At 38.8% G+C, this 23,060-nt stretch overlaps 2 protein-coding genes across 3 annotated transcripts in view; one reads left to right on the top strand and one right to left on the bottom strand.

The window, feature by feature from the left end:
• Nucleotides 1-187: 187 nt before the first annotated feature.
• Nucleotides 188-7,224, bottom strand: fbxw9 (F-box and WD repeat domain containing 9). Its single transcript, XM_024271147.2, has 7 exons — nt 6,726-7,224; nt 6,283-6,430; nt 4,203-4,995; nt 3,965-4,113; nt 3,681-3,884; nt 3,042-3,107; nt 188-907 (listed from the first exon to the last, which is right to left on the bottom strand). The coding sequence occupies exons 1-7, from the start codon at nt 6,833-6,835 to the stop codon at nt 833-835; spliced, it is 1,545 nt and encodes a 514-aa protein (XP_024126915.1). The 5' UTR covers nt 6,836-7,224; the 3' UTR covers nt 188-832.
• Nucleotides 7,225-11,844: 4,620 nt separating this feature from the next.
• LOC112144932 (potassium voltage-gated channel subfamily KQT member 2) overlaps nt 11,845-23,060 on the top strand; it is a 34,989-nt gene continuing 23,773 nt past the window's right edge. For both annotated transcript variants that reach the window (XM_024269829.1, XM_024269828.2), the window contains exons 1-4: nt 11,845-11,983; nt 12,358-12,508; nt 12,868-12,958; nt 20,211-20,337. In XM_024269829.1, coding sequence (XP_024125597.1) covers nt 11,845-11,983; nt 12,358-12,508; nt 12,868-12,958; nt 20,211-20,337 — 508 coding nt within the window. The remainder of the gene's footprint in view (nt 11,984-12,357; nt 12,509-12,867; nt 12,959-20,210; nt 20,338-23,060) is intronic.

Here is a 23,060-nt window from a genome sequence, read left to right as displayed (position 1 = left end):
GATTTCCACAACTGTCAAAAACGTACTAAAAATGATAAAATAAACATGTCAGCTACCTTAACATGTCATTAACGGAAACATACTGTCTATGAAATCAGACAATTGGGATACAAAACATTTTCTGTTACAATCAGTGTACAGAAGGCTTATAAAACAATTGGGTCATTTTTAAATACAGTAGCTTCTTTTTTGTTTTTTGCTTTTTTTAGAAATGTTTAAACTGTGCTCTTACAATAATGAAATAGTAGAAATCTGTTATAAATTAAGTCATTTACATCAAGACACGTGGAACGTTAAAGTGCCATTGAGAGGATTTCAGTTCAAGATTGGAAAAAAACATATTTACACATAAATTACATTTTTATTATTAAAAGATTGTTTTTTACTCACCAAACAAAATACGTATCTGAAATTATAGAAAGATTTTTTCAACTAAAATAAGTTTACACACTTCTGTAAAGACGCTACACTGACTTTTGTGCCAAAAACAGTCTTTTTAATGAACCCTTGTGTTATCTTGTGGGGTCCAGATGACCCCAACCCTGGACTGATTTGTGATCCGTCTTATGACAAAGGTGGACAGGATTTTATGTCTGCCACGGACACCAGGGAAAATAAAAAAAATCTTTGAAAAATAAAGTCCAAAGAGTAAAGAAAGGATCTTCTTTTTGAAGGTGGCCGTAGTTCAATTGGTCAGTTGTTTTGTTTTTTTCAAAACAAGACGTTTTATTTAATTTAAGACAAATAATAAATTAAAAACAAAACACTCATGAATGCCAATGCAGAGTCAGAAGAGCGTCCAACCAGCCAACTCCAACTTTAATGTGCAGTCTCACTTTCTGGGTCTCCAGATTTTCACACTAACTTCTCCAGTCGCAACTGCAACCACTCCTGCTTCTGCGCACACCTGAAAAAGAGAGGAGGATCAGGGACAAGGGAAGCTTTTGAATTGAAACATTTGAATCTAGATGGATAATTCTTAATGTTTGAGGACAAAATATGCGATATCCTAAAATCCTATGGGTGTAACGCCGGGTTCACACCGGATGTGGAAGCACTAGTGTACACAGTATCTGCTTAACCTCCAGTTAAAACAAGACTATTTTTTTTTTGTGACGGTTGACGGGCGCTTCTGCTCAGTTGTTATTTCAAGCTTTTACAAATAATTTGACATTTTCAGTCTTGACTTATCACCAACTGCTTTCTGCCTCTCTCATTTATTGTGTTTTTAAACCGCCCCCCGCTCCGCAGTCAGCACACTACATTGATGTGTGTGTCTCCGTGTGTGTGTTATTTCTTGTCTGTTATGTGTTTATTTTCATCTCTGCAGTCTGTTTAGATACAAAAATATGATGACATTTGCCAATCGCAGCATTTTTTGGTGAAAAATTGGTTATATTTTGAAATATTGACCAGATTTTCTCATGTCTCGGCGTAACTTCTTGCCAGGATTGACGTGGATTCTTTGCGTCTCACGTAAAAAAATAGACCAGATGCCAAAACGATCGTTGGACTGTGCGACCGGCTGCGGAGTACTGCGGCGCTTCGTGTCTGGTGTGAACTATACCTCATAGGTTAACAAGGACACCGAATGGAAGCAGCCTCCGTTCCATGCCGCTTTACAGCGCTTCGGCGTGATGTATAATTGATTAATTAATTAGTTAATCGCTGTTTACCCAACTAAATTGATCTGTCTGAGACAAGTTGTTAATCGAAACAAATCGGCCTATATCGTCATAAAATCATTTAATCTCTAAATCACTCCGGGTAACTCTATCCGGCCCTCGGATCATTTTATTGTTATTAGAGGCCAGATGTTATCTCGTGCTTATGTATAACTTGTAAAATAAAAATATATATATACTTTAAGGATAGTAAAATATTGAAAGTTATTTAAGGTGTAAGTTGATTTATTCTAGAATAATATTCCTTCCTTTTTATTGTTCATAATTAAGTTATAAAGCTACTTTTTTAAAATAAAAAAAATGACATTCTTCTAGCTTTTTGGAATATTTTGGCCTTTACTAAGATTTTTTTAGGCTATTTTGGAGTTCAGCCAATATTTCAGCTACATGCTAGCTCTTTTGGCTAATTTAAGCTTTTTTTTCAGTTTTTTTACACCGTTTTGGAATTTAGCCAATATTTATACGCCAGCTTTTTCTAGGCTTTTTAGGCTTTTTTAGGTTATTTTGAAGTTTAGCTATTTTTTACAGCTACATGCTAGCTGTTTTGGCTAACCTAAAGTTTTTTTTTTAAGTTTTCACCTTCAGCGTTTTCAGCTATCAGCACCAGCATCTTCAGTAGCCAAATTCAGCTTACAGCATTCACACTAGCATTATCACAGGTAATGCTATATAGCTAGTTCATGATTATATTAAAAAGTTGTGTTTTTAAAGTTTAAAAATGTAGTTTTAGAGTGTTCAATAAATGTTTATCCTGTTCGGTCCACAACCTAAGGTGTGTTTTTGATTTTGGCCCCTTGTGCGATTGAGTTTGACACCCCTGAATTATTGGATATAAATGTCCTGGATCGATTTTAGGAAAGTGAACTGGATTTTTCAAAATGAACCGATATTAACTCTGAATCCTATCAGCAACAATAACTTACGACATGAATCGATTTGTTAAAATGAGTCGCTACTCCCACTACTAAACGCACATCAATTTCTAATCACAATGTGATCTTTGTGAAGCTGCATTCACACCAGATGCAATTCGAGCAGCAGAGGCAGCCAGATTCATGATAAGTTGATGTACAAACACAATTAGTGGTTCCACGCTGCAATTGGAGTATCGATTCTGACGCCACACGAGTTTGAATATATGAACTTTCTGTCATGTCAGCCAATCAAGAACTTCAGTGATGAGGCTGAATATTTTTGACAGTAGCTCCTCCGACGGGAGCATCAGGTTTATGAACATATTTTTGGACAAGTGTCCAGCTTAGAATTTTGTGAATCGTATCTGGTGTGAACGCAGCATAATAATAAAACTACGGTGACAAAGTGAAAGGGTTAAAGATCTGGGCATGAAATACTTACTGCACTGACCGGAGATGTATACTTCCAAGTACACAACGTTACAGGGGAAGCAGAAGGAATGTGTACCTGCAATGACAACAAGACTAATAAGGTAAAAAGTCCAAACAGAAACGTATCAAGTGATTTTTGTGCCACCATATTGTTGTCACATTTTTTTTCATTGCAAACAAAATGTGAAGTTCTAAGAATAAAACTTAATAATTTGTGAATTAAAATATTTGCTTTCAAAAATATTTTTGCATTTGCTACACAAAAGTTTTCAGATGCGTTGTCTTTATCTCGCTTTCTCTCTATGCAAGTTTCAGATTAGCGTAATATATGTGCCACACTAAACAACCAATTACAGACAAGAGGGTTCAAGCTGATTGGTCCATCCAGTCAAGTGTCAACTGACAGAGCTTGGAGGCAGACAGACACAGACTTGGTGTCGGTTTTGTTTCACCCGGATTTTTCATTCTCAGGCGCAGCAAAGCCAAAATACAAAACATTTTTTGAAAGCAAATATTTTACATTTTCATTTGCAAACACTGAAGTTTTATTCTCAAAACTTTACATTTTGTTTGCAATTTAGGACATTTTGATCTCAAAACTGTGACTTTAGTCTTGATACAAACAGGAAAAGGAAACAGGAAAAGTTACCTTGAAGGTACAGTCAGACGAGCAGGTGTAAAGGCTCGATTGGGAACAGTGGATTCCAGTGATGACAGACTTGTGCCCCACATTAAACTGTGTTTGATTCTCCCATTCCTCCACGTTCATGTAAAAGGCGTGCAGAAAGCCTTTGCAGTCTCCCGCCCAGACCACACAGTCGTCGTAGCTCATGCGCATCGGATAATGCTTCAGCTACAAACAGAAAGGTCAGTGGAATCAGTTTTGAAGCTTCGGTTCAGAGCAGCTAGGAAACAAATCGTGTGTGGAGTTACCACAATTCTCTTCAGGATTTTTTCTGCCCTGCGATCATAGATAACAACAGTTCTGTCTGTACTCCCAGAGATGATGTGATTGTCGTCAGCGACAATGCACGTTACAGCGTTTTTATGATGCCTGACGGTTTTAATCAGCGGGGCAGCATCTGCAGAAAAAGGAATTAATATTATTATTCGCCCACAAGGAAATGCAGTTAAATAAACCAAATTGGAGTTGGATATAAACTCATCTTACCTCGAAGGTCATACATGTTGATCTTCTTGTCGAAGGTACCTGCAAGCAGCACGTTGCTTTGAGAGAACAAGGAGAAGATAGGAGCTGAGTTTCTAATCAGGCAGGTGTGTGTACCACCCGCCTGTATGTCCCATATTTTAATCGAGAGGTCATAACTCCCCGAGGCTAATAGGGATCCTGTGGATGCTAGACAGCTGACCCAGCCGCGATGGCTGTTCGTTTCCCCCGTACTTGCTAACGAGCACAACAGAGCTCCATTAGGGCCACTGTTCAGATCCCACAGTTTGACACTCCAGTCTCTGGAAGCCGTGGCACATATCGCCCCTTCACCACCGAGGAATAGGATCGAGTTAACCTGTGCGATGTGGCCTGAGGGTAGCATGAAATGCTCCAGTGCTGGAGTTTCAGTAGAGACCTTGGAAACTTGATGGGGCGTTTGTTCATTTTCTCCCAAAAGAGCATTGTTGGGGACTTCCAAGTCCTCTAGATGACATCGTCTCACGTTGGCCTCGAGATCCTCTTCAGGTAAACGCGCACCGTTCTCCGCTCCCTCTGGATTCTCTCTCAGTCTTGCTCCTTGCTCCTCCCGGGGGACAGACTGCGTCACACTGACACTGTTCTGAGGTTTTTCTGCCCAAGTGTCAACTAGCCGTTCCATTTCCAAGCAAAATGAGGGCCAGTCCATCTTTTTCTTTAGCAGAACTGGAATGCAGGTTTGATGTGCGCAAAGCCTCTGAGCACGAAGCTGCCAGGCAGTTGTGTCGTCAAGCAAAACTTTCAACAAAGGGCTCACCTACAAGAAAGGGGGAAACAAAAGCAGTTTATCTGCTGCTGCTGTTACATCCAGGTATCTTGGAGAGCAGGAACTCTCATCTCTAAAAATGGTTAATTTTATTATTGTCTTAATTTTGGGGGTAATAAATATCAAATGAAAGAAAATTATGTTTCTTCTCATTCATTATTAGTAATATCCAAGGGAAATTTTACATATTGTGGTGGAGACTTGTTAGATCTAATGAAATAAAGAAATGTTTGTCAAGCAGGAGTATATTTATTCAACAAAGTAAAAAAAGTTGAGGAAGTATGGAGAGGTCTGCAGGTCTCTCCCAATTAGGTGGAGCAAATCATCCTATATGCAGTAACACAAACAATGTATAAAGTGTACAATTTCCAACACAATATTTCATTAAAATTCAGACCTAACAGTAAAAGCATTAATATAGACAACAATATATTTGACTTATTATGAGTAGAATTATTTGTAAGTTATGATCTTGAGAATATTCGATTCAGACCAAATCAAAACGGTTTGATTTTCTGCAATTAAACTATATTTGTATCTATTATAAAATCCTCCCCAATGGTCTTTTAAAGTTTTTAGCAAAAAAATCTAAAAAGTCTGTAGTATTTAAGACAAAAGTAGTACATCAAAAATTCACCTGAGTTTTGGGCAGAAATGCTGACATGGAAGTAAACATTGACTGTGTATAGAGAACTGGACTGAGAGCACCCCCCCCCCCCCATTTCAAAATAGGACGTACCTTTTGGCTCCAAGAAGCCACACTTATTACTCGGTCATTATATTTGTTTGAATAGACATTTTTTATTATATTTTTCCATCATCGCAAGATACTTAAATTATAAAGTGACCAATCACATGGCTCAGTGACAGCATGTGGATCATGTGGATCCACTGGCCCCCCACCTTTAACATTTGATTGACAGATTCTTCCAAGTTGCATTCAGTGGAAGGAGAGTGGACTTTGAACAAGCTTACTCATGATTGGAGAAAGTAGTTGCCACAGAAACTTTGACACAGACTGACTTAGACCAATCACTGCCGTCTGGTTCCAACATGGCACAGCTGTATCACAGAAAAATGGCGACTGAATTGGCTTCATTTCACGAGCAATACTGAGCTAAATGCCAACGAAGATCTAATTTATCTAGTTGTCTATAAGTATCAGAATGGAGTGGAGCAGGGAACTTGTGGCTGCTCCTAAATCACGATAAGAATAAAGAAAAATGCCAAAATAACAGGTAAAAAGTTGACTTTAGGGATCGGATATTCAAAACTAACCTTTGGTAACTCGTGGATAACAGTGTGTGCAGGGAGGTAGGAGGCTATGTGGCTCAGAGCTTCCAGCGGCAGTGACAGCAGACCAGCTTTTTCTGCAGGAGATGCGACAACAACATCTGCGAAGGGCAAATCCTCAGCAGCCTGAACACTGTAAGGAAAACAAGTCTGGGTAAGCCACAAAAGTTCATAGCTAAGGAGACTGGTTACTCACAGTCTCCAAGCATGACAACAGAAAGTATCATGATCATGGAAGGACACAATGTGGCAAAAGAAGATGCAGCAGTCAATAAAAGGGTAAGATCCAGGAAGAGTGGGATGAAAAGGAACAGATTCAAAAACACCACAAGAGATGGGCTAAACTGTCGGGTTCCTCTGGTATTAAAGCCTGGACCAACGAAGGAAACCAACTACACCGTTTATAACAAGGGTTTTTAAAATGTTACCTTGGCGAGTCCTTTCTGTCAGCATTTTGTCTGGTTGAATTCCCGGGTTGACAACAGAGCAGACTGTTTTGACACGATTCTGTCTCCGAATCGTTCGGATTAACCTCCATCTCTCTGCTTTCAGCAGCTGTTTTAGAGCTGCTTTATAATTTTAAAAGCCCGTTTATACGGTTGTCTAATTGACAGAATATTGTTTTGAGTAAAAAAAAAAAAAACCGGTTCTAATAAATTCAGCAGCCCGGTTTGTTTTTTATTTTTTTCCTTTTTTCAAATGAGCACTTCCGGTGTAAACGATATACGTCATCTTGGTCACACTGCGCATGTGCGAAGTAAGGTAGACCACTGATGTAAACAGTGAGAACTTCAACCCTATTACCTTTGTGAATGGCGCTTTCCTAATCCATATGGAGTTACATGTTACAAACAAAGTAAAGTACAGAAAATTAACGAATTTAATAATAAAAAATATACATTTTGACAAAAGCGTTCACACAGAAAAATGTTGCGAAAAAAAAAAAAGGTTTAAAAAATATTTTGTCAAAACCAATTTCCTCATTTCTTGGGATGATGCAACAAAATTCATTAAGAACAAGGCACAAGTTCAATAAGTTAAGAAATTTATTCAAATTTAGGTGTAACACATTTTTGAAAAGCTGTAAATTGGACTATTTACACTTGTAAATGTGGAATAAACAGTTTAATAACAAAAATTACATTTTTTTGGAAAAAAACAACATTTTATTTAGAGTACAACATGACATCTAAAGTATTTTTTCTGAAATTTAAATTCTATTTTGTGATTATGAATTCTTATAAATCAAATAAAATTTTCTCTGTGTCGTACAATGATAAAATAAATTATCTCCTTCGTTAATATAAAATAAATCAATACTTTTATGTTTATTTTAAGTCTTTGTAGTGTGTCTTTAACTGGATAAATTTGATATAAAATGTTGTCTCTTTGAGCCAAAATTAAAACAAAGTTAAATAGTGCAGTTCTATGTACACAAGGGGTTATTTAGCAATACTAGAGTTCAGAGCTTTCTTTCATGAATCACATTCCAGTTTTGTCACAGGAAAAGAAGTCTGGTCCAGTTCAGAATTCCTTGGTGGGTTTTTTTCTAGAACTGAATCAATTTGGAGAAGTCTGCCTTGGACACAAGAGGGCATCCAAGAGTTAAATACTTTATTCCAACACTGAAGAAGGAAACTTCTCCTGTATTGAACATATTTATTACTCTGTGCACATTTAGGTTTATCACTTACCATAAACAACACAGAACCAAGACTGAAGCACATTTGGTGAAAGATCAATTAATTTTAGTTCTTATAAACCCATATGAATTTTACCAAATATGATCAAACAGGACAGTAAAAATAAAGAGTAGATGTGCAGTTTCATTGCAATGTAGTTTATTTATTTTAATTAAAATAAAATGACAAATTTGGTTCAAGGCACCACACAAAAATAAACAAATAATAAAATAAAACGATCGAAATTAGGGATTATTTTGATTTCAAGTTTTTCTAAAGCAGAAGTCTTTAACCTGAGGAAAGAGATTGGTAAGACTTGTTTATTGTAATAATTAGCTTAATAATTGGATTTTACTCCAATATTGTAATTTTCATACATCTAATAGTGAAAATAGAAAAATGATGACAGCACTCCAAAGTCATAATGGCAGAACATGCCATACTTTATTTACCTGTCTTGCTTTTTTAATTCAAGAAAATCTGCGGCACCCGAAGGATCTTATTTTACATTGTGTATTAAATTTTGAAGGGAACTTGTATGTGCTGCTGGCAAAAGTAAAGTAAGCTAAAGTTGTTTTACACAGACAGTTATAATAATTACATTAATATACGTATTTTTAAGTTACATTGTAGAAATAAATGTCTGAATGTCCCCAAAAACATAAGGTTTTTCTATATAGTGACTTTTGGTTAGTAAGTAATCGGACCAAATGGCTGTTTTAGCATTAAAAGGTACAGATCTCTGCTGTCATTGATCCAGATCAGTATTAGGTGGTTCATGCTTTCCCTTTTCGGTGCCTTTCAGACGCTCCTTTTAGGGGTCACCATGGAAATTGTGAATTGCATGTTTGATTTAGTTTAGCATAAAAATCACAATTCCTTCTTGATGTAACCATCAAAGCTCTTCAGAAAGACCCGGTCACCAGAGGAAGAGGAAGAGATGGGGTTTGTCAATTAATTTGAGCTACATCTTTAATACCTGTTTATTAGTTAATTTCTGTTCAGTAAACCTACATTTTTTTTATTTTATTTCCATTTGAAACAGTGCTGCTTATGTTTTGAGTAGTTCTCTCCCGTCTGTGTCAGTGGTCTGATCATCCAGAACAAAACCCCCTGATGTGTCCGCAGGTCACTTTAATTATTTAGTGTTTTGTCTTTGTTGTTGTCTTGAATTATGTCTAAGGTCCCTTAGTTGAGTAATACTTAGTTAACACTTTTCATTGATCCAATATTTTGTAATCTTGTCCATTGTATTAATTTGGATAAATAATGAAACCACATTTGTCATCATGTTTTATTCATAAACGATTGGTCATCACAGCATTCCTCTTAAGCACATCTACTGTAAGTATTGCAATGGGTCGTGTCATTTGCAGAAATCCTCTACAGCACTTTGTGGAGGAGGGAGGAAGGCGGAGTTCAGAGAATTGATTGATCCTTTTGTGAACTCTGGGAACCACCGACGGATGAAGATGGGGGAGATAGATGGTGGTGGACTCCAAGAGGAACAAAAGCCTGCCTTTCCCTGGGGGCCATAGGTGGGAAGTATACAGGGCTTTGTAAATACATACAAGTATCTCAGATACTGTAAAAACAATGTCCTCCTCAAAAAAAGGTAAAACATTCAGAATACAGGATGTTTTCCTCTTGTTAAAAGTGAAAAAATCTGCCAATAGAACTAGTAGAATTAGTCTTTGTAAGACTTTTTTATTGATTTTGATGTCCTGCTCTTTTAAGAGATAATTTCACTTTGAAATAAGCCATAATTGCCCATATTCAGGTATTTTTAAAGAAAGGTTTTATATCTTTAAAGTAGGTACATTTATTTCACAAAAGTCACCCTTTTTAAAGTGGAAAAAACGCTCAAGTTATCCTTATTTCTAGACCAACTAAAATAAGATTAAGTCAATCATACGAAAATTCTGAGTCAAAAACTAGTTGGAGATGTTACTCAAAATAAAATGTTTTTAAGATACAATTTCACAAAAAGATATTCAGGTGTCTAAAAAAAATAATTAAATCTTATTAAAAAGTTAATTTTGTCTGATATCATATGGAAGAAGACTATAGAAATTAGACAAAAATACTCAGTGAGATTTTGTGTTTTTGCAGTGTGATGTTAATGAACAGCAATCTACGAGAAGAAGTGGCTTTACTTCTCAAAGAAGATCGGGTTTTTCTATGTCGGTCCCGAATCAAAGGATACTAACAGACTGAACAATATGATTAAAAAAAACCCAGCAAACTCTCGTAGCCACAAAACCTTTCAACCAGGAGGATGTGATGGGGAGGGAATTTCAGCCAAACTGCTGGGAATTACGGATATCCCCTTTCAACTATTCAATATGTTAAAGAGCAGCTTCAGAAACAGACATTCAAACCTTCTGCTCCCAGAAACAATGCAGGAAATCAGCAGTCACACTCCAATTATCTCTATCTGATCCACAAACACACAACTGGATTAAATCCACTTGTTACACTTGTGGTGTGTATCCCAACACCATACTCCAAACATTGATTTTTGTATCAGAAGTAATCATTTTGATGTTTTATTTCATTTCTACCTAATATTTGGATCATTTTCCCCAACCCACCTATCCCTCTTTATGTAGTTGAATTTTCTTATTTTCGAATAAACAGACTATTTCCAAAAAAAATTGAATATAATGTTTGAAACTTTCATTCAACATGTGACAGACTGATGCCCCATATATATTTATATATATATATATATATATAATGTTTTACATACATTGATGTTCCAGCTCATAAAACTCACAAAAACATGAGTTCAAACAAGTGAGTAAATTGCCCAAAAACATAAAAGTAAATGGTCATTTCTCCAGAGTATTTACATTTATTTTAATTCTGTTTTGGTGAGTTTTAGGAACTGGAACCCTAATTTTTGATCTGTAGAAAGAACGTTCCCAGTGGTTTTTAATTATGATACTGTCGTTTTTGGCCAAAAAAAAGACAGTGTCAGTTCTTTGGGTCTAGAGCAGCAGGAGAATTTGCCTCTGAGTTGCAGGCGGGACTGTTTGCTCTGAGTAAGCCTGACCTAATTTTCCATCATCCCTTTGTTTACTCTGTCCCGCTAGCTTACAGCCCACCACAACCACACAAAGCAGACAAACATGGATCTAGTCGTCTACAAGTGGATTTATCCGAATGCAGTGAAGCAGGGAGCTTGTAACTTGCAATTAAAGCTTTTTTCAACTATTTTTTTCGGCTACTAATTCACAATAATGTGAATAACAAAAAAAAAAAAAAAACATAATTTTAATCTTAATTTATTTATATATGTCCTCCATGATCACAGAACATGTTAAAAACAGCACAGTTTTCATTGCAGTTTGTCAGTGTGTCCTGAATCTTTATTCCTATAAAGTTTATTTTTATTAATACGTTTTCGTAAAAATGTTCTGTAAGATTTCCAACCCAATTTCCTTCATAGAAGATGAGTAAAGTCTGTTTGTCCGTCTGTCCCTCCTCCTCCTCTGACTGCGTCTTGCTGGTCCTTGACTCCACCCCCTCCCCCTCCCCTGGATGCCATGGTTACCGTTCTCAAAGATCCAGTTACCGTGGTGACAGTCAGCCATGATCAAAGATGTGCAGGTTGGACTATCTGATGAAGGAGACTTGATTTATCTGCCAAGAATCCTCCACGACGCCCCTCCGACTGAATGAGGGGTCTGCATCCGGCTCTCCCCCGAGGACTTCGCCTCCTCCATCCTTCTCTCCTCTCCTCTCGTCTCCTCCCCTGCTCCGCAGCAGCAGCAGCGATGCTCCCCCCGTCTCCGCCCCAGCCCGGAGCTCAGACGGCGGGCAGCCGGTAGGTCCGCAGGTCACCGCGCTCCTCCGCGTCATGGTGCAGAAATCCCGGAACGGCGGGGTGTTCCCCGGACCTCAGGCTGCTGACCAGAAGAAGCTGAAGGTCGGCTTCGTGGGTCTGGAGGCTGGAGGCAGCGAGTCGAGCAAGGACGGAGCTCTGCTGATTGCTGCAGGTACGCACGGAGCGCGTGCTCGCGCCTGGGAAAGCAATGTTTACGCGCACATTTTTATAATTATTCTGGTGCAAGGATCGTTCACGAAGGAGTGAGTGGTGCGTTCACTGACCACAACAACAAGACTTGAGAATACTCAGGTTTGGAGCAGGGATGCGCAGGCGATTACTGCGCATGCGTCAGGTAGTGGAATCATCATCTTGAAATGTTTTTGTGCTGATGTTCAGCTCATTCCTGCAGCAGCTTCATGGGGGTTCATGAAGCATTCATGAGCTGAGACAGAGACACTCTTCTCTTCAAAGGATGCTGCTGTTATAGAGACAAATCTGAATGTACTGTATGTGACAGAGTTACTCAGGTAACTTTTTGTCTAGGTGGTGATGAGGGTCTTCGGCGCCAGCGCAGCAGCGTATCTGGGGGAAAGAAGCCCCCCAAGCGAAATGCTCTCTACAGACGACTGCAGAACTTCCTGTATAACGTCCTGGAGCGACCCCGAGGATGGGCCTTCATCTATCACGCATACGTGTGCGTATGAGTGTCTGTTTGTCAGCCAAGAGAGTCGTGTAGCATCCGGACTCAGCAGGGGAGAACCAAGAGTTCCTGGATCAGATATTAGGACAAATATTGATGGATTATGTTTGAAAACAAACCAGATATTGATTTTTTTTAACTTCAGTAAAGAGAACCTGGATAAAAAAAGGCCCCATGAACAGAACAGTAATGAGATCATTCTCCTTCCCTTCATGATCAGATCTCATCAGAATCTGAGTATGGATCAGGGTTTGTCTGTGATTTAGTTTCTTCCTATTTTAACACAAACCTGCAGCTCAAAGCTGAAGTTTTGGAGTTCTTCTTCAGGGAGTTTGATGTTATTCTCTGTTCAGGTTCCTGTTGGTCTTCTCCTGCCTGGTTCTGTCAGTGTTCTCCACCATCAGAGAGTATGAGAAGAGCTCAGAAGACGCCCTCTACATCCTGGTAAGCCACTTTCACAGCATTCAAATTCATAAAACTTTATTTGTCTGCACATTTATCTTGGGCACATGTGTCAAAGATCCGGCCCTCCAGATCATTTTATTGTTATTAACGGCCCAATGTTATCTTAATCTTATTTCTAACTTGTATAATTTTGACAAAATATATTTTTATGAAGAGTAAAATATTGAATGTTATTTAAGATTTAAGTTGATCAATTCTGGAGTAATATTCCTGCCTTTTTATTTTTCATGATTATGTAAAAAAGTTACAATTTTAAAGTTTTAAAGATTGGCATTATGTTAGCTTTTTGAACTGTTTTGGCATTTAGTAAGATTTTTCCGGCTGTTTTGGAGTCTAGCTAATATTTCAGTTTTGGATGATTTAGTTTTTTTTTTTTTTTTGAAGCTGTTTGAAGATAGGCAAATATTTACATTATAGTTGTTTTGGCTAATTTAGGCTTTAGTCATTTGCTTAGGATATTTTGATGTTCTGCAATTTTCTCAGCTACACGCTGTTCTTTTGGATAACCTATGTTTGGTCTTTTTTAGGCTAATTTGGCATTTAGCTAATATTTTAGCTGGCTTTCAGCTTCAGTGTTTTTAGCTATCAATTTCAGCATCTTCAGCTGCCAAATTCAGCTTACAGTATTCACATTAGCATCATTGTAGGTAATGCTATATATCTAGTTCATAATTATGTTAAATGTTAAAATGTTAAATGTTTTAGAGTGTTGGATAAATGTTTATCCTGTAACCTAAGGTATATTTTGGATTTTGGCCCCTTGTACGATTGGGTTTGATACCCCTGGTTTAGGGTGTCTTGGAATCAGTGGGCTCTGATTCTGGAAAACTTCTCAGTTAACTTCAATGTTCTTCTCTCTGCCTCGGAGAGGAACGATTTTCTTCTCCTCCTAAGAGTCAGGTTCTGTCCTTTCTGGTTCCCATCAAAACTATTTCTGACCATCCGCCTCTTCCACCTGGTGTCGAATGGCATGACTGAGAATGAAGCAGTGACCTGAGGGATCGGATTTAATCTGCTGTTGGCTGCAATCAATGAGTCAGCTTGAAGGAAAGAACAGGAGACTCTAACTCTGCCCTGAAGGAGTCAAACATCTGTCTTACAAGTGCCTGCTGCAGCTTCAAGGCTCGTACACATGCAAGGACAACGGGACAGCCTGTTGCTGGTACAGATCAAGAGTTTTGCTGAAGCTTGTAGATCATTTTGTGATGGGATAGTGAGCCAAAACTAGAAACCCAGTCCACCAGATCTGGTTAAACAGTTCCGGTCGAGCAGTGGAGCAGGGATGCTGCAAACAAACCTCACTGGTTACACCACAGATAAACAGCAACTGTATTGATCAGCAGACCACACTCCTGAAGCCTCTCTGCTGCTGTTTGTGGTTTGTAATTGCAGCGCAGTATATGGGTTCAAAACCAGAAGCGCAAACAAACATGTGGGTTTATTAAATGATGGATAAACATAGGAGCCCAGCTGCATCAAACAGCACATTTCCTGCTCCTGCTTAGACTCTCTTTAGGAGACCAAGCTCTGATCCAGACACTGAGGTTCTGTTGTTGTCAGGACTTTAAGTATGTTTATGAAAACTCACAAAACTAATCTTTTAAACACTTCACAAAGCTCGCCTTTCGAGGATCAATTCTGGTTCTGTGATCGCATGAATAAAGAGACACACAGGACCCAGCTGTCTGTGGACCCCAGAGGCAGCAGGAAGGTTGAAATAGACCAACAGACGATAATCCAATCCCACAATTCACTGCTGCCACAACACTGAGAATAAGGTTAAGAAGAATCACATTTATCTGAAGTTTCCATGCTGTGAACTCATATTTTGTAATCCACCAATGTTCCAGGGTACACGGTGATGCAGTGGTTTGCCTCACTTGGAGAAATCCCTGGTTTGAATCCCAGCTTGGAACTTTCTGTGTGGAGTTTGCATCTTCTCCCCGTGCATGTGTGGGTTTTCTCCGGGCACTCCAGCTTCCTCCTACAGCCCAAAAACATGCGCCATAGGTTAATTGGTGATTCTAAAGTGTCCCTAGGTGTGTGAGTGATTGTGTGGCCTGTGACAGTACCCCGCCTTTGCAACAGTAGCTGGGACCGGCTCTGGCAAACCTGTGACACCGAAAGGGCAACACATTCTCACTCCCAACTTGCTGTATATGGACAAATGGTTTGGGGCCCCTTTGAGTCACTTTTTGATGATTTGGGTGTCCCCAACTCGTCGTTTTTTTCTTGGTGCTTCCATTAAATCACGAGTCTCCAACCCTTGGGATGCATTACCAGACATGGAACCAGTACAAGGTTAGAGTACCGGTACTGGTCTGTGTCCTGAAGGTTGGGGACCCCTGATTAACAGATGGATTTTTTTCCCTGTCTGTGGCCCAGTACCAAGCGGCCCTCGGGCGGTACCGGTTCACGGCCCGGAGGTTGGGGACCCCTGATTAACAGATGGATTTTTTTCCCTGTCTGTGGCCCAGTACCAAGCAGCCCTCGGGCGGTACCGGTTCACGGCCCGGAGGTTGGGGACCCCTGATTTAACCCTTGTGCAGTCTTAGATGATCCGGCCGTTATATGGATGTGTGATCCCTCCCATGACAAAGGTGGACCTAGGAGGACAGGATTTCATGTCTGCCACGGACAGCAGTTAAGATAAAAAATCCTTACAAAAAAAGTTCTGCAAGGGTCCAGATATCCTCACTTTAATGTAAAAACATAAAAAACAATGAGTTGGGGACACCCAAAACATTAAAAAGTGACGCAAAGGGGGCCCAAATGATACATCATATATGACAAGTTGGGAGAGAGAATGTGTTGGAAAAGAATATAGCGGATAAAGCAAATGGATGGATGAGCCAGTGTTCCACGTATGAAAGTAGCAGCTGCTGAACATGATGAACTTACCTGTGAAACAAGCATAATGAACTGATCTTAATAATAAAAATAATACATTTTATTTATAAAGCACTTTTAAAAGATACTCAAAAACACTTACGAAACAAACAAATTAGATTAAAAGAAGTAGTAGTAAGAAGCTTTCAATTTAAAGATGGAAAAACAAATTATGAAAAAAAATTTAAAGATTAAAAGCAATTTTAAAAAGATGGGTTTTAAGAGTTCTTAAATGAGGAAAGGTCAGTGCAGTCCCGGATGTGTTGAGGCAGCTTGTTCCACAGGGTAGGTGCAGCGATGGAAAAGGCTCCGTCTCCTCAGGTTTGGACCTTGGTCCAACACGGTAAGGACAAGAGGTTAGAGTAAGTGAGGAAGGATGAGGCCAGGTGGTGGAGGGCTTTGAGTGGTAAGGAAGTTCTGGAGAACTGACGTGATGTGCTCACGGAGTGTGTGTGTGTGAGGAGACGGGCAGCAGAGTTCTGAATGTACTGAAGTTTATAAATAAACGTTTGTTCAAAAGTTGAAGTGTCTGAGTCTGGATATCTTGAAACAAGTTTTTATGCTAAAATTGGATGTTAAATATGCAGTCAGATTAAAAAAAATCACCCATTAGGTGTTTTTATCTTAATATACTGTACAAAGCAACAATTTTAAGATTAAACAACTAAATAAGAAATAAAAGACATATAATGTCAAAACAAGATTTATAATCTTACACATTATAGTCTATATACTTAGAACAAGATCAAAAAGTGTTTTTGGCTAATTTTGAGTTTTTTCATCTTGGTTAGAAAGACTTTTTTGCAGTGAGTGTTTTGCAAGTGTAAAGTGTAAAGAATGGTTTTTGCAATAATCTAAATGTGATGAAGACACGAATGATTGTTTCAGCAGCAGAGAAACACAGGGATGAGCGAATACGAGCATTTGTGAGGTGGAAGAAAGCAGACCGGGTTGTTTGTTTACATGTTGTTCAAATGTAAAACTGGTGTCAAAACAATTCCAAGATTACGGATGACGAGAGACGGGGAGAGTGTGACGTTGACAGATTCGAACAGGAAATTCAGGATGGATTTAGTAATGTTTTTAGGACCAATTATGATTATGTCTGTTTTGTCACAGTTACGTTTGAGAAAGTTTTGTTGCAACCATGTTTTGATTTCCGTCAGACAGTGAGTGTGGAGTGGGTTGAGGAGGTGATGGATTGGGTGGAGATATATAGTTGTATGTCATCAGCGTATCTGTGGTAGTTTAGTCCATGTTGACGGATGCTGTTGCCAAGGGGAATGAGATAAAGGATGAACAGAAGTGGACCAAGCAACGAACCTTGGGGAACACCTTGCAGCAAAGGAGCAGAACCGGACGAGTAGTTGTTTCCCATGATGCACTGTACTGTTGACAGTCTGTGAGGTATGACTGATGCCAGGACAGAGCAGAGCCGGTGATGTTGAGACAGTTTTAGGATGGGAGAGGAAGAAGGACTGACTGCTGGTGTCAAATGCTGCAGTAAGATCCAGGAGATTGAGGATGGAGAGTCTGAGGAGAGAAGGATGCCACTGGAGACTTTGAGCAGAGCGGGTTCAGTGCTGTGTTGTTGGCGAAAACCAGATTGAAAGGGTTCAAACAGATCATTGAAGTCTAAATGAGAATTGAGCTGGGAGGAAACCACTCGGTCGAGTATTTTAGAAAAAAAGGAGTGGCAGGTTGGAGATGGGACGAAAATTGGTAATGTTGTCAGGGTCCAGAGCAGGTCTTTTAAGCAAGGTGGGGATTGGATCCAGAGTGCAGGTGGAAGCTTTGGTTCCTGCCATGAGTTTTTTTTAGTTCAACAGGGGAAATTGGGATAGTTGTTGAGTAGGGGAAAAGACCAACGACTCAGAGAGAGGCCCAACTGAAGGAGGGAGGGGACTGTAAATCATATCTGGAAGCGTTTTGTGGACTTTGACAGAAACTCCATTTAGCAGTTAGATTCATTTGAGCACAGAGGTTGCTGTCGGTCGCAGCTCCTCGCAGTTGATCGTGAAGCAGCTGAGATGGCAATCAGCACCTCTAAGTCTGAGGCTTCGGTTCTGAGCTGAGCTAACGTGGAATGCTCCCTCCAGGTTAGGAAGGAGTCACATTTGCAGGTGGAATTTAGAACCTGGGTGTTCTGTTCAGGAAAGATAGAGTGAGATTGACTGTGGGGTCGCTGCATGTCTGCAGACAAGCAAACCTGGTTCTAAATCATTGTAGGAAAGGGGTCTGAGTTAGAAGGCAAAGATCTTAGTTTATGAAGACGGTGTTGGACAAGCAGGGAGGAGCGTCTTTTTCTTTTTCTACTCTTTACTGGTGCACGTCTGCCTCCTACAGTTGAAGAGCGGTACAAATCTCACAAATTTCGCTCCAGGATTTTCTTTCTCAGCTCTATTCCGATATATTAAAGACTTGGTGTCATATAATTATGGCTGGGCACCTACTCCAATTGATTTTCAAACGGTTGGCACTTCTGTGAATTCTCCCTGATTGGTCAAAGTTCAACCTGATTCCACTTTCAATGTGTATTCAATGGCTGCACATTTTGTACGTAGAGCTTGAAAACGATTGTATGAATGTGCGTGAACGGGAGAGTTTTGAACACAGAAGCCTGAAAAGCCAGTTCACATATATTTTTGGTTGAAAGTGCCCACTTAGATGCGTGTTGTTGAGGGTGAGGTGGTGTGTTTTGTACTGGAATGTCCAACTTGGACCTCATGGAGCCGCTGAAGATTAAATCTGCTGCTCTGAAATGTACCGTAATTTAATTTAGCATTTATTTATCCAGGCAAGGCATATCAAGAAAAAAAGGTTTAAGGTTTTCTATATTTATGGTATTCTCCACATAATGACCCAAAACAAGACAAACGTTAGCCACCCCCTCCCTCCCCTCTATCTGCTGTCAACAATTATACCAATTATCATTACAGCATAACATTAAGACATAAATACATATATGTGTGGACATTAAAAAGCAGGAGGAAATAATTATAACAAACAGTTAAAAAATGGAATTATCAGGATATAGTACTTTAATTAATAACAAAGAAGTAAAACAACAGAAAAAAAATATATGGATGATTTAAAAAAAGCTTAAAGGGACTTCCATACAACGTCAAAGTTTCATTCAGAACCAAAGTTTTAAATGAAAAAGTACATCTTTAAGCCAATGTGAAAATGTGGGCGGAGCCTCGTCCTTTCATTTAAGAAGAATCAAACAACATGCTACTAGTGTGAAAAAAACAATATTATCTGACCCCCTGAAGGCAAACATAACCCTTCATCAATAATCATAAATCGGAACATTAACGGTTTGGTGTTCTACCAAAGATACAGGAAATGCATCACATACGTTTCTGCACTGGATTTTAGCCACATTCAGCCAGTTTGGATTTATTGAGGTGTGCTGTACAAGACCTTGAAACACTTAAAGCTTTTTAATAAAATTAGAAAATTAAAAAAAAATGTTGTAAGAAATTAATTTCTGGTTAGCCTTCATAGATCCATAAATACTTTAACTCTGGAGAACCCAAGAACAATTTCCTTCTACTTTTTAAACTTAGTTTTACTTTTTTCCTCCATTTTGGGTAGCAGCAGTTAACAGCAGCTAAAAAAATAAAAATAAAAAGAAAAAAAATGACTTTAAATAAATGATTAAATATCAGTGGCCACATTTGACCCCATAGGTTCTCCAGGGTTTATGTGTGTTCCGTATAAAGTGTTAACGTTGTTTTTCCACACAGTCATTATAACCGTCTTCTATTAGGCTACAAGTTCTAATATTTTAGTCAGAGATTTTCTGTTAGGTTTTTAGCCTAAGCTTTTATTTATTTATGGGATAAACTGACTAAATCTCTATTTTACAACACTAGAACATTAATTAGTAGTCATTATGAAACCATTTCACAAACTCTTATATAAATGAGGAATACTTCACAGTATATTTGTCACTTCAGCAGTTATATTCTGTTATAAAACACAGCTCAAAAGTGATAAATGACTCATGCATTAAAAATGGAAACATGTTAATATTTTGAGGTAAAGGATTACATTTAAATAGCAACAAAAGTAATCTGTAACATCTAGTTTGGAAGTAATGATACCAGATAATCTGCATGACGTTCTTGGGTGACATGCAGTGAGCTGATGACCATTAGCAGCTTTTCTTGTTACAAAGTTGGCGGATTTAGGAGGATTTAAACAGAAGGTTTGTTGTTGCCACTAATGAGTCTTTTTCTAATTGAATCTGTGTTTTCATCCTTAGCAAAGCAAAGGTCAGCTCACTCACAGACAGCTACTTGAAGCATGGGAGTTGTGGTTCTGTGTGTAACAGGAGGTGGTGACCATCGTGGTGTTTGGGGTGGAGTACATGGTGAGGATCTGGGCAGCAGGCTGCTGCTGTCGCTACCGAGGATGGAGAGGACGACTCAAGTTTGCCAGGAAGCCGTTCTGTGTCATCGGTGAGTGTGATGCCATAAGCAAATCCACATTTTTGTGTCAGATGAAAATGTGCTCCAAGAGTGAGTACTTAAAATCCACTCCGACCATCGTTTGATCTCTTGTGAAATCGTTCCCAGTGCTGTCTTTCAGCTATGATAATACTGTTTTTAGACATAATTTTAATTTTTCTAGGACATATTTTCAATTGTAGCGTGCAAGGGGGTCAAGTTCAATTAAGAATTTGACTTTGTCTCGTAAAGGGGCACCACCTTCCGTAAGGAAGGAAAAATTACTCAATGATGAAAGTTTATCAATTTTAGCTTTAAAATTGATTAAAGAGTAATCTTCAAAATCAATCTCAACACTTCAGGAAGTAAATTCTCATCTGAAGGGACCGTATCACAAAGAAAGAACAAGATGGACAACGACTGCCTTTTTGATATTTATTAAGAGATAAGCATGAAAATATATACAAAATAAACAAAGAAAATCAATGTAGTGCATGTGAATGTGTGTGTATGTGTGAATGTGTGTGAAAGTCGGTGGATGAGCAAAGTAATGCCTCAGAACGGTTTAAGAGAAAAATTGTAATCTAAAGAAAACAATTGCGTTAAACTGTTCAAGACACTAGTCTGGATAAATCAAATTGGCTGTTATGACCACATCAAACCGCAACAGTTTTGCTGAGAGGGTCTCCTCACCACGGTGGCTCGAAGCTGGACTTGGACTGGACTTTCAGACGAAGCTCACCAGACAAAGGTGTTTCTCCTGAGGCCGATGAGATGGAGAAAGCAGCAGCAGCTTTGGCGCAGGGTGTAGGAGAACGGTCGAAGACTCTTCTGGAGCTTACGACCGGATGCGGCTGACGTTCTGGTGGTCATCTGGGTTTGCACAGCCAAAAGAGTGGATGGTCGTCGAAAAAGCGTGCTGGATTTAAAGTTTGCTGAAGTTTAGTCTCAAAGCGGATCGTTCAATCAGTTTCAAAAATAAGAAGCACAGGCGGTGATGAGCTTCAAAATAGTTAAAGGAAAATGCACGACAGTTACCAAAAAGATAAAGTAAATAAAAACGGTCTTGGCACAAACTTAGTTACGTTGGGTAAGTTGAAATAAAAAACAAGACCAAAAAAGATTGGAAGAAGTTTCCCTCTTCTTCCTAGAGCTGTTCTCTGCTCAAAACCCAAACTCCAACGGCACTGAACTGATCTAAAGTAAGAGTGTGCATGACCTTTTGACCTCAGAGGAGGCCTTGATTATAGCCAATGGCTGCAGGCACACGTCTCCAGTGGGTCTAACAGTTTCATGTTTCTATCTAAACTGTTTAAACTATTTAGGAAAATAAAAGTTATTTCTCTTAAATGTTCTGAGCATTCAAAGATGTATGGTATCATCAGTGAAAGTGAAGTGATGTGATGTGAAAACAAAACAATCATGAAATACTTTGTGATAAAAAAAGTTTGCATAAAGTTTAAATCAGAATGAGTTTAGCTAAAACAAAGTTTAAAAATTAACATTCAAACTCTTAATGAATAAATATTCAACTATGAAGAGATTTCTCATAGAAAAAGATCAACTACATGTAATTCTAATGTTTCTTAATTGTCAAATAAAGAGGATTAAATCAAAGCATGAATTGTATTCCATATCATTAACTCTTAACATGCAGTTTATCAATACATGATTAAATGTTGTCTAAACTCATATTCAGATGCAAATCACACATTAATGAACAACAAAGATTATAGTGGAAGTTTTGTCTGCTTCCTGTTGAAATCTGTGAATAAAGTTCAGTCATTTTCATGTTATTCACATTCAACACCACAAATAAAAGAACAGATGTTAGAATCTTTATTTGTGAATAAAAGAATTGTAAATTCAAAGGTTCATCTCAGCTTGTTCTGAGCTGAGTTCCTGGGTCCTCCTTTGGTCCAAGGGGTCGTAAAATAATAAAACCGTACATTCCAAAAGAGGTCTGCTATCGATCCTTCAGGGAGTGGGACAGGAGGATTCTTTGAAGACCTTTTAGGATAAATCTCTGTTTCCGTAAATCCTTCATAGGAGTTGTCCAGCGTTTTCCTTATCAAGAAATATGGCTTGGGAAGTAACAGACCTTTTGGGCTCAAGGCCTCATTTGGGCCTCTTAGCATCCTAAGAGAGGCCAGATTCTCAAATGTCTTGATAAAATCTCCACAGAGGTAATTTGTGGCCTTGGGAGGTCTGAGTAAATCAATGTATTCCTGATTATAGTGGACTTGCAGTTTTTCTTTAATTTCCCATCCTTTGAGAAGTGAAAAGGCGTCAGAAGGCATCGTAGCATGCTACACAATGTAGCTCACTAGAAATTAATTTCTGAGTTGTGACTGTTGGGCAACACCGCCCCCCTTCCTCTCTCTGTTACTGAAAGCTCCTTCACACTCCCCATCTGACAATACCAGCTCAATAAAAATGAGCTCTCCAGCCTTACAGTTTGGAGCCAGCTCAGATGAGGAGAACGAAGATGGATCTATTGGTCTGCCAGAGGATGAATCAGAGCTTGTGGCCCGCCTGACATATTAAATCTTTTTCATATAGATTCTTTTAAATTCACAATTTGAATAAAGAAATACTCAGAAATGTAATTTTAAACGTAATTTTATTAATATATGACTGTAATTATCAGCTCCTCCTTGAACCGCCACCTTAACGTGGTGGAGGGGTTTGAGTGCTTGAGTGATCTCAGGAGCTATGCTGTCGGGGGCTTCTGC

This window comes from Oryzias melastigma, linkage group LG5 (genome assembly GCF_002922805.2).
Source record: "Oryzias melastigma strain HK-1 linkage group LG5, ASM292280v2, whole genome shotgun sequence".
NCBI lineage: Eukaryota > Metazoa > Chordata > Actinopteri > Beloniformes > Adrianichthyidae > Oryzias > Oryzias melastigma.
Note: the sequence above shows the minus strand (reverse complement) of the source record. Positions and strands in the feature narration are given on the sequence as shown.